Source organism: Quercus suber, unplaced genomic scaffold (assembly GCF_002906115.3).
Source record: "Quercus suber isolate HL8 unplaced genomic scaffold, Cork oak 2.0 scaffold_48, whole genome shotgun sequence".
In the NCBI taxonomy this organism is placed as follows: Eukaryota; Viridiplantae; Streptophyta; class Magnoliopsida; order Fagales; family Fagaceae; genus Quercus; species Quercus suber.
Window position 1 is genome coordinate 911210 of NW_027069513.1, and position 11412 is coordinate 922621.

General features: G+C 33.6%; 2 protein-coding genes across 2 annotated transcripts; both read right to left on the reverse strand.

Moving 5' to 3' along the window:
- Window positions 1-6019: 6019 nt before the first annotated feature.
- LOC112004888 (disease resistance protein RPV1-like) lies at window positions 6020-7376 on the reverse strand. The gene is made up of 2 exons (XM_024037125.1): window positions 6976-7376; window positions 6020-6131 (listed from the first exon to the last, which is right to left on the reverse strand). The coding sequence occupies exons 1-2, from the start codon at window positions 7374-7376 to the stop codon at window positions 6020-6022; spliced, it is 513 nt and encodes a 170-aa protein (XP_023892893.1).
- Window positions 7377-7857: 481 nt separating this feature from the next.
- Window positions 7858-8313, reverse strand: LOC112004887 (disease resistance protein RPV1-like). The gene has a single exon (XM_024037124.1). The coding sequence runs from the start codon at window positions 8311-8313 to the stop codon at window positions 7858-7860; it is 456 nt and encodes a 151-aa protein (XP_023892892.1).
- Window positions 8314-11412: the final 3099 nt, after the last annotated feature.

The following is an 11412-nucleotide window of genomic DNA, read 5'->3' on the forward strand; positions in this document are numbered from 1 at the left end:
TTACTCTTTTTCCTCTTATGATTCTTCTTCCTCTTTCAAGTTTCAAATTTAATTCCCAAAATGAAACCCTAAAATATTTTCAAATCCCTACCAGACTCTCTCTCCTTCCTAGGGATGGCAATTTCTATTCGATCAATGGGTACCCGGCCTGACCCTAATGGACTGGATTTTACCTAGCCTGATAAAGAATAGAATCGGGTTTGGGTTTTTAAAAAAAAGCCCAAACCAGGTCCGAGTCGAGTCCGGATTTTTACAAAAACCCGGCCCAAACTCAGACCCAACCCAATTACATAAGAAATTGGAAATTACTTAAATACCCTCATACATATATATAGTTATAAACCAACCCTAACCTAACTCATTTCATTTTTCCTCTCACTCATCCCCCTCTCTCTCTCTCTATCTCTCTCTCTTTCTCAAGCTCTCAAATCTCAATCTCAGCAGCACCTCTTTCTCTCTTAAGCTCTCACGACCTCGCTCAACCTCACAGCCCCATGGCCTCGTTCAACCTCACGGTGTCGGCTCTATTCGTTCAGCCTCACGCTTATGATTTTTCTTTTTTCTTTTTTGGTTCATTTTGTCTTTCATTGTTTTTTTTTCTTTGTTTGTGTTTGTGTTTTTGATTTTGAAAAGGAAAATCATAAATCTGAAATTTTTGTGTTTGTGATTTCTATTTTTGTGTTTGTGTTAGGGTTTCTGTCTTTGTGTTTGTGATTTTGAAAGGGAAAATCTGAAATTTTTGTGTTTGTGAAATCTGTGTTTGTGTTTGTGCTAGGATTTGTGTTTGTGATTGTGATTTTGGAAGATAAAATCTGAAAATTTTTTGTTTGGGAAATTTGTGTTTATGTTTGTGTTAGGATCTGAATTTGTGTTTGTGATTTTGAAAGGGAAAATCTGAAATTTTTGTGTTTATGAAATCTGTGTTTGTATTTGTGTTAGGATTTGTGTTTGTGTTTGTGATTTTGAAAGGGAAATTCATAGATCTGAAACTTGTGTTTTTGATATATGTGTTTGTTTTTGTGTTGTGATTTGGGGCTAGTGGAGCCCACGGGGCCTGGCGGGGTGGGTTTGGGGTTGGAAAAAAAACTTGTTTATTAAATAGGGCGAGTTCGGGTAATGAGTTCAGTCCTGCGAGTCGGGTTCGGGCATAAAGAAACCCAATCCATTGCCATTCCTACTTCTTCCTCTTTCAAATCTAATTCCCAAAATCAAATAAGTTACTCCTCACTCTTCTCTCTCATCCAAACTCCCTTCCACCTACAATTGCCTCTTCCATTTCCTCTTTGTTGCATTGCTCTCCCCCCCACCTCTGGCTTAGGTTCTCACACCCACTACTGAGCATCATCAATCCAACAAGACCGGCCTTAATATCCTTTGAAAACCACCAAGCCAAAGGTGGGGGGAGAGCAATGCGACAAAGAGAAAATGGAAGAGGCAGTTGCAGGTTTAAGGGAGTCTGGGTGAGAGAGAGAACTACGAAGTAATCTATTTGATTTTGGGAATTAGATTTGAAAAAGGAAGGAGAGAGAGCCTAGCATGGATTTGAAAATATTTTTGGGTTTCATTTTGGGAATTAAATTTGAAACTTGAAAGAGGAAGAAGCACTATGGGAGGAAAGAGAGTAAGTGGCAGGCTTTGAAAAAATTTCAAGGGTAAGATTGACTTTTTATGTGCGTTGGTGGAGTAATGAGGTGGCTTTTTTTGGACAAGTGTCAATTATTTATTGGTGAAGAAACACCAAAATAGATGTTGACTTGGTATTATTGAAACACGGTATACTTTCTCCTGAAAAAGAGAGAGCATCTTTAGAAATGTGAGTGTGTACTTTGATTTACTCACTCTAGGTTACAATTTTACTCCCCCAATGATTTCTCAAATCACAATTGTAACCACAAAATGGACTTGTTTGTCTTCCATGTCATCTTCTTCTTAGAAATTCAAAATTCTATTATCACAATTTCATCACAATTCACAAACCCGGCAATTACTTTCTCTCAAATACAATTCAATATAACTAATAAATGGTGTCAGCTTATCACTATCTACAACAAATACAATTGTGTAGCCACAGGAGATTTAGATTTGAAACCCACTAATGAAATCAAAATAAAATAGGACATTTAGATTAGAATAAGATTTGAAAGGAACTAATTTAAAGCCGAAAGTTTTAGGAAAATTGTAGGCTTATAACTCAATAATTTGCAATAAACTATTCCCGAACACACCGGTAGTGTTCGATTCGATGTTGACCCATAAGGAATTCCATGGTTATGGCTTTTTCTCCATTGTTTATGGTTGAATGCCTCTGCACCGAACCTAAAAAGAAGAAGGAGGGAGAGTTTTGTTGAGCTTTGACGGTTTAAGAGGAATGGAGGCTTAGACATCGAAGAAGCAGATATTCAAGCTTGATACCAATGGTAAAGGAGATGAACGGTCTCATGAGATTTTTTATTATTTAGTTTTGGTGATTTTTGTATGTTTCTATCTATACTACTATTTAAGAGGTTTCCTCTATTTAGTATGGACATTTAAGTGATCCTAAAATACCCATAAACCATATTTTTATGCTAAGAAAAAACTTAGGGTCAATCTAGTAAAAATACATTTTTAACTCTCACCTAAAAATGCCTACAAATGGGACCACTTTCCCACTAACCACACATTTTATACATTTTATTTATAAAATATATATATATATATATAAAAAAAAAAAAAAAAAAAAACTCTCACCTTTTCTTACATTCTTGTTGTTTTGTTCAAAATTCAAATATAAGTTCTATTTGAATTCAAAATTTTAGTTAAATGCTAACTTAGAGTTTAGGAACCAAAAAAAAAAAAAAAACCTTATTCTTTTAATGTGATTTAGAGTTAGAAATTTTTTTTTTAACTCCCACATAAAATAATGCCTATAAAATAAGACCACACTCACATTGGCTTTCAAACTCAACTTCAAATATATTTTGTTTACTTCTTCCTCAGTTGTTTCAATTTTGTGTCATTCTTCTCTACACCATCATCATCACACTTTTCTATTTGCTCTTGCTCAACACTATGTCAATGTACATGGGTCTTTTCTATATATATATATATATATAAATCAAATCGAATGCAATTGGTTTTTGTTGAATTTGGGTACATTTATTTTTGCTATTCATTTCTTTTTGGTTTTTATTTGGTTTGGATCCCGTGCAAACTCTTCACTATTTTGCTTATTCTAATAATTTGAACTCTTGCTTTTTCTCATTATCCTTTTTTTAATTGTATAGGTTGCTTTTCATGATAGAACTTGGTTTTAAAATAAAACATTAAAGAAAACGTTACAAGTTTTTTATTTAAACACAAACTGTGCAAATACCAACTTTGCCTCCCATTTAAAGTTTGATGTTTTCCTCTATTTGGTTTTATTTTGTTTGGATCCCATGCAAAATTTTCATTATTTGCTTATTCTTATTTTATGGACTCTGGTTCTTTTTCATTTCCTTGTTTTCTTATCATTATCTTTTCCATATCATTATCCTTTTTTTTTTTTTTCCCTTTCTTTGATAAAAGCTTATGTATTACCTAATATTTGTATAGGACGTTTGTTTTATTTGATTACAATATTATGGTTGAATTTGGTTAAAAAAAGGGTATAAGTTTTTTATTAAACACAAGATTGTGCAAATACCATCTCTACCTCCCATTTGGATTCAATTTATAGTTTTTCAATTAATTGAAACTCTTACAATTTATCCTTATTTCTATCAACCTCATCTCTTCTCAATGAAATTAAAATTGTCAATCGTTGGATGCATTTTACAATTATCCCTAACAATTGTTGTGACTTTCACTAGAATTTTTTTTGAAGAATATATATTTTTTAAATTAAAGGATTTATTGGTGATTAATAGTAGTTGCTAACATTGAAAGGAAATTATTAACCTTTACATACATACCAAAAAAAAAAAAAAAGAGCCTCTGAGCATGCACATGAGCGCATGCTCAGAGGCTAGTACTATCTGTAAGAGAATTCCCCTATTTGGACTGGACTATTTTTAAGTCAAAATTACCCTCATCTATTATCCAATAACTTCTCTTGCAAGTGTTTAAAAAATAAGGTCAATAACGTCACATCAATTTCCCTTCTTCTTCTTTTTACACGTTCAGACTTTTTTTTTTTTCCTTCTTTCAAAAATAGAAATTGATGAAGCCAAATTCATCAGTTGATAGATTCATCCAGATGGAGTATGGCAAGAATGATCTTAATTCCTGCAAAAGAATAACAATAATGTTTCTCTCCCAAAAGGTCACTAGTGTGGTGCTAGTCAATGAGCCTCTGATTATAAAGTCAGATAGTGGTTGAGGAAGATAATAATATTTAAGAATGAATTGTGAGGTATATTTGTACCTTTGCTTAGAATCTGAGGTGCGCGTTCATCTGTGTGTAATGATCCATGCATTAAATGTTCTTTTATGGTGTTTTGATCGTCCAAAGGCTTCTTTGGATGATGGGAATTTATTGTTTAATCATTTGCCCCATATTCTGTGATCATCATTACTTGTACTAACGATCTTAGGAATATGAAAGGTTGTACTGTGTTGGTTGTGGCTTTTGAGATCCTGTTTCTTTCGCATTTAATGTGGCATGCGTTGATAGGCTAGACGTAGGCACGTCTCTCAAAGAGGCCTTTGGTTTTCCCACACCTCGGTTTTTTGAGGCATTTATAAGCTCCTTTTTCCTTTTCTTCTTCTTCCTCGCATCATTTCTTCTACAACTTTCTTCCTTTCTGAGCTAGAGCTATCTAGGCCCCTTTTCTTCAAGTACGCTCTTCTTTATACCCACATTTATTTTCTTTTTAATGTGTTGATGGTAGATTTCTCTAAAGTTAGGACCATTTTTCCTTTAGTTTCTCTCTTTTTCACTCAACTAGGAGCTTTTCTTGAATCTTCAAGTGGTCATCGCCCCCACGTTGGTCTTTTCGTTTCTAGGGATAGTGCATTTAGACCAATTTTGAATGATTTGTACCCCTTATTACACCGATCCCTTAACTAGTATCGTTTATTATGTGAGATGTCTATGGAAGAAAGATAGGGTTCTATTGTCAAGTCAAGTGAACTGGAAATGGGGTTATCATCCAGTGATAAACCCGTGGAAACGGTGGTAGATACTGCTGCTTCAAAGCCATCGTCTTTAAAACCCTTATCTTCCAAACACCTATCTTCCTCTAAAGCTAGGACCTTCCATGCCCTTAAAGAGTAGTGTGATCTAGACGAAGAAACTCTTTTTTAGGTTTAGGGATCGGTTTCAATTTCCAAATGAAACTAGGATTCGTCTCGCTCGTAAGAATGAAAAGCTTATGCCTTCACACATGGCAAGGTCTACTTTTATGANTCCAATCGGACCCATACTCTATGATCATCCAATCTATTGTTACATCAAATAAAAGGTAGCCCTACAATACCTAAGTCTTTGAATCCACACCACTCTAGAATGTCTAGAAACTATTCTAGTTATCTTTCCAATCAATCCATATCCACCCTTGCTTGTCCCCTTGCCATTGTAATTTTGTTAAAATCTCCGATTTAAACCCATGAGGGATTTATTGTTGACCGAGGTTAAGAGCAACACCTAGGATTTTCTTAGGTACTAGTTTTTGGGACTCTATAAAATCTAGTGGAACGCTAAGTGTTATCAACTCCCGAGTTTACCACTATGTCATTGTGATTCTGAGTAAAGCTTCTTATCGAGAGATTGAATTCATTTTTTTTCGAAAAGGAACCAAGCTACCACCTCTGTTTCTACATGGAACCACAAACATGTTTGTATATTGTACCCTACACTGAACTCTTTCAAGATAAGTCGTTTGACCTCGTCACCATCAAGAATACAATCAAGGGATCTTTATTTCTCACTATATATCCTTGTGAGCTCGTGAACTGTACGTGGGTCCTAAGCCCATGACAATTCCAGCTTAGGCAGTTCATGGATACCTATAGGACTATAAATTAACCAACCATCACATATAAATCTCCAATATTTTCATGAGCCTTCACGCAATGCTACTCTTCTCTCTGCAATCTGTCCATCTTCTGCTACAATAGAAGACCATTTTTGCTCAAAATCATCCATCACTACCTTGTTGCCAATATCTCTATACCAACACACCACACTTCAACTTATATGTAATCAGGCAAAGCCTTCTCCTTCCTACAATGCCACATGAAGAGAAACAATTCCCACCCAAGCACCCACTAAGGAGGAACATTGGTTCTTTAGAAGCCTATGGTTTGGTGCTAACAACACCTAATCTAGAGAGAAACTCATCCTGTGATGCCATTATACCAATTTGGAAAGTTTCCTCAAAAAAGGAAAAAAAAAATTGGTAATTAAAAAAAAAATTGAATGATAATGGTTAATAACGTATTTGTACTTAAAATTGTACAAAAGTAACAAAAGTATTAAGTAACAAACTTGATTCGACTTGACTCATAAACAACCCTATATGAAACTATATATTCTATGTTTAAAAATAAATGATAGAATTTAAAATTTAATATATACATATATATATATATATATTAAAATAATGATGTGAAAAATTATGAGGCCTCCAAAACTAACGAGACAAAATTTCAAAAGGTTAACCAAAAGTATATTACTAATTAGGAATCCATGCAATTCACAAGAAAGTTTAACATAATATAATTTTTAGAATATTTTATTTTATTTTTGTCTAAATATGAAATTTAATAATTATGGTAGTTATTAATAGATGTTTATTATAATTCTTTTTGAAGCTTATTAATAGATATTTATTATAAATTTGTCATGAAAGAGTTCAACATTATACAAGTATAAATTGTGAAGTCTTAAAAGCATATATAACACAATATTATTATGACAAACAAAAATCAAATAAATTTAGTTTTCTATATATCATAGACTATAGATATATATTTAGAAAAAAAAAATCACATATGTATATATTTTATTACCGATTTGCTTTCAAATCAAAGCCTGCCAAGTTTGCGGCCTCTTCAAAATTTCCCTTTTGTTCTCGCATCTCTGATGGAGACACGTTATAGAAAATAGGAAACACCCTTTGATTTAGCACCCTATTGCATTCCATGATTTTCGCCAGCTCATCTAGGCACCGATCTGAAGTAGCATAGCTTTTCGAGAACACCACAACTGCCATCCTTGCTGTCTCAATTGCCTTCATCAGTTCGGTCCCATTAAATTCCCCTCTACACGCACAAATCCTTTTACGATCTAAAGCGGCAAAGAGATGGCAGGTAAAGCTCGTGCGGGTATCTTCCCCACAAAAACTAACGAAGACCTCATATTCATACCTCAATGCTGAGGTAGATGAGGATGGAGCAAAGGAAGGAGTCATGATTGCAAAGACAAAGACCTAATGGAGGTAAAAACAGTGCGCTGGCCTAAATTCAAGGGCAAAAAAGAAAGAACCAGTTGTTTCTTTAGGATTTCTCTTCTTCTTCTCCTCTCTCTCTCTGGTTTTTAGCTTTCTCTCTCTTCCTTTTTTTTCTGTCTTGTGCAAGAAAGTACGTGAATGACTCTGTGCAATATGACTTTTATGATGAAGGAAGATACTCGGAAATTGGCATCATGAAAACACGAAGGACTGTTTATCAAAGAAAAAACACAAGGATTGGGTCTAGTTTTTTAGTCTTCCACTACCATTTGTTTTGTTGTTCCATACGTTTACAAAAAGCAACTTTAGGAAAAAGTATTCTAATAGTATATTCAAGAGAGAAATTTGAAGTTCTAATGTCTTAAAAATACCAAGCTACCAACTAGTTTATTTGGAACATAAACAAGAGTTTTTTTTTTTTCCTCAAATGTAGTTATAATATTTACCGATTTGGTTCCAAATGCAAGCCTGACAAGTTTGCGGCCTCCGTCAGTGCAGCTCTCCAACTGTTCATCTTGTCTTCAGGGCCATTTGGGAGCTCGGCAAAATTCCCCTTCTGTTCTAGCACCTCGGGTTGAGACACATGGTAGAAAATAGGGAGCGCCCTTTGATTGAACACCCTTTTGCATTCCATAATCTTCACCAATTCATCCAAGCACCAATCTGAAGTAGCATACTTTTTTGAGAACACCACAACTGCAATCCTTGATGTCTCAATTGCCTTTAACAACTCAGGCCCAATCTTTTCCCCTCTTGGGAGGTTAATGTCATCTTTAAAGGCATGAATCGTTTTGCGGTTTAAAGCGGCAAAGAGATGGCTGGTGAATCCTGTGCGGTTATCTGCCCCACGAAAACTAACGAAAACCTCATATTCATATGGAGCAAAAGAAGGAGCCATGGTTGCAACACACAGACCGAATTGAGGTAATACACTTGCGCCGGCCAAAACTCAAACAGCAAAGCAGCAAAAACTGGTTGTCGTTTTTTTTTTTTTTGGATTTCTCTCCTCTTCTTTTTTGGTTTCCACTTTCCAAGTTCTTTCTCTTCCTCTTTTCTGTCTTGCGCAAGTTTTCCAAAGTAGTGTGAATTTTTTACTCGTGAGTCAGTCCCTACTTTCACAAAAGAAGGAAAAAGCATTCTTTCTTTCTTTTTTTTTTTTCGTGGAATCGTAAATGGAATAATGTTGTATTTATATATATATATATATATAGCGGTGAAGGGACGATTCGACTTGTTTGTACCAGTTGAAGCACGAACAACTCAGCTTGAAAACGGGACCACTGACTCCTACCGCACGCAACGAGTGAAAGAGACGAAGACTTTATTATGTAAAAAAAAAAAAAACAAACCGAAAGGGATTTGAATAGGTAAATTAAAAAATTGAGACCCAAAAAAAAAAAAAAAAAAACCGACTCCAGTCAGCAATAGCATTAATAATGGTATTTTGACCAGATGAAGCATCATTGTGCGGGATGGTTGCTGAAGAGTGTTGAGCGGGAGCATTATTCTGACGAAGGGATGGAGAGGTAGATGATACCTCATTTAGTTTTTTCAGAATGTTCTCAACAATTCCCCCTATAAATTCTGACTCTGGCCTGCAATTGGAAGTGTAACCACAGTTATATTTTTTAAAGAATAGAAGTTAGTGAACCAACAGATCATACAAAAAGAGGAAATGAGGGGCAAAATGGGCATTTGACCATTTCCTCTCAAAGATGTAGCAAAATGGTCTTATTTTGAAATTATCTAGCAAAATGCCCTTATTTTGTAGCTCGACTTTTAGAAATCGAGTTTCAATGAAAAACTCGATTAGATGAAAATCGAGTAATGTGAGAAATTTTACATAGAACTCAAGTTCCATGAAAATTTGATTTCAAATGAAAATTGAGTATTTTTTTTTAAAAAAGTTTGATTTTACATAATTCGATTTTCTAAAAAAGGAGTTTTTCATTGAAACTTGATTTTTAGAAAATCGAGTTTAAAACATGAGTATTTTGCTAGATAGTTTCAGAACAAAGGCATTTTGCTGGAAAGATTTGGCGAAAATGGCAAATGCCCATTTTGGCCAAGAAATGAGCCATGAAAATAGAATGAAATGCAAAAATCTTATTGGTTATTCATTGAAATTTAATTGATTAACAGCATTTCCGTGGCAATGAATGAACTAATTCAAAGTAACAGCTATAGATAATAACTACTTAAAAAATAAAATGATTTGATTGTAGTTTTAAAATTTCTTAATATATTATGAAAACCCAATTAATTAAATATTCAATTCATTTAAGTATATTTATTTTCTTGGTAGTGTTTTTACTTTTTATGTAAAATAGTAAATTAAATTATATTTTAATTAAAATTATACATACAAAGGTAATATGTTTGTTTTAAAATTTGATAATATCAAATTATAGAAAAATCTTGATAAATTAAAAAAAAAAAAAATTCAAGATTATAAATCAATATGAAAATTTGGATGTTTACAATATAAATAGTAAAAACATAAAACTAAAAAATATTGGCTTTGAATTGAAAAGGAAATCAACTACTATAGAACCGAGCATTCTCATCATCCAAACACATTCACAACAATTTGTGATTAGAAGCAGTATGTGTTATCTAAGTGGTGAACTTGTACCGATAGAAATCAAAGCACCTCGTCCCCAATCGCAACCCCTCTATCTAAACGGATCCATAGTCTATGATCATCCAATCTATTGTTACATTAGATAAAAGGCAACCCTACAATACCTAAGTCTTTGAGTCCACACCACTCTAGAATGTCTAGAAACTATTCTAGTTATCTTTCCAATCAATCCAAATCCACCCTTGCTAGTCCCCTTGCCATTGTAATTTCGTTAAAATCTCTGATTCAAACCCATGAGGGATTTATTGTTGATTGAGGTTAAAAGCAACGCCTAGGATTTTCTTAGTTGCTAGTTTTTGGGACTCCGTAAAATCTAGTGGAACACTAAGTGTTATCAACTCCCGAGTTTACCGTTATGTCAATGTGATTCTGAGTAAAGCTTCTTATCGAGAGATTGAATTCATTTTTCCAAAAAAGGAGCCAAGCTACATGGAACCACAAACATGTTTGCATATTGCACCGTACACTGAACTAGTATGATTGATAATTGGTAATTAAAAAAAAATATTGAATGATAATTGTTAATAATGTATTTGTAATTGTTAATAATGTATTTGTACTTAAAATTGTACAACAGTAACAAAACTAGTAAGTAATCATGTCTAAATATGAAATATGATAATTATGATAGTTATTAATAGGTATTTGCTATGATTTTGTTTGTATATAAAACTATAAATTCTTGCATTGGGAATTTTTTATTATTATGTTTGCATATGAGACTAAGACTATCCAACCCACCCGAAAATAGGGGTGTACACGGTTCGGTTTGGTCGGTTTTGGAGAGATTTTTTGCACCACACCTATAGGGTGTGGTTTCACCCTATGCTTAACCGCACCTCACTTTTGGAAGATAAAAACCGGTCTACACAAAGTGCGGTTAATTTTAGCGGTTTGGTGTGATTCGTTCGATTAAATGTGCTGGATTTTAAAAAATTCATGTTCTAAGCTTTGGGCTTTTAAGACTTTAAAAAATAGCATTTTGAGCCCATAACTTCTTTTTAACTGACTTCTTTTTAACTAATCCTTTCTTTATCAAGTTTTAACCACAAGAAAACTCCAAACATCTCACCAAACTCCTAACATTCCAAAACAAATACACAATTATAAAATATCAAAACTCAACTATAATACAACTTAAATTCAACCTGTCAAATTAAACATGTATTTATTAAATACATTAACACATTAATAAATCTAAACTTGTCACAAAATTCCAAATCAAACACACAATTATAAAATATCAAGTCTCATCAACCATAACAAGAGAATTCCAACCTGGCAGCAACATTAACATTAATATTTCTATTATAGTAATCACATCAAATTACAAATATAAGCAGTAGCACAGCC

Bases quoted from the DNA above. Each gene is read 5' to 3' on its own strand.
- LOC112004888 (XM_024037125.1), bottom strand. From the start codon at position 7,376: ATGACTCCTTCCTTTGCTCCATCCTCATCTACCTCAGCATTGAGGTAT. The intron at 6,132-6,975 runs GTAATAAAATAT...GTGTTGGTATAG, and splicing joins TTTGATTTGAAAGCAAATCG to AGATATTGGCAACAAGGTAG.
- LOC112004887 (XM_024037124.1), bottom strand. From the start codon at position 8,313: ATGGCTCCTTCTTTTGCTCCATATGAATATGAGGTTTTCGTTAGTTTT.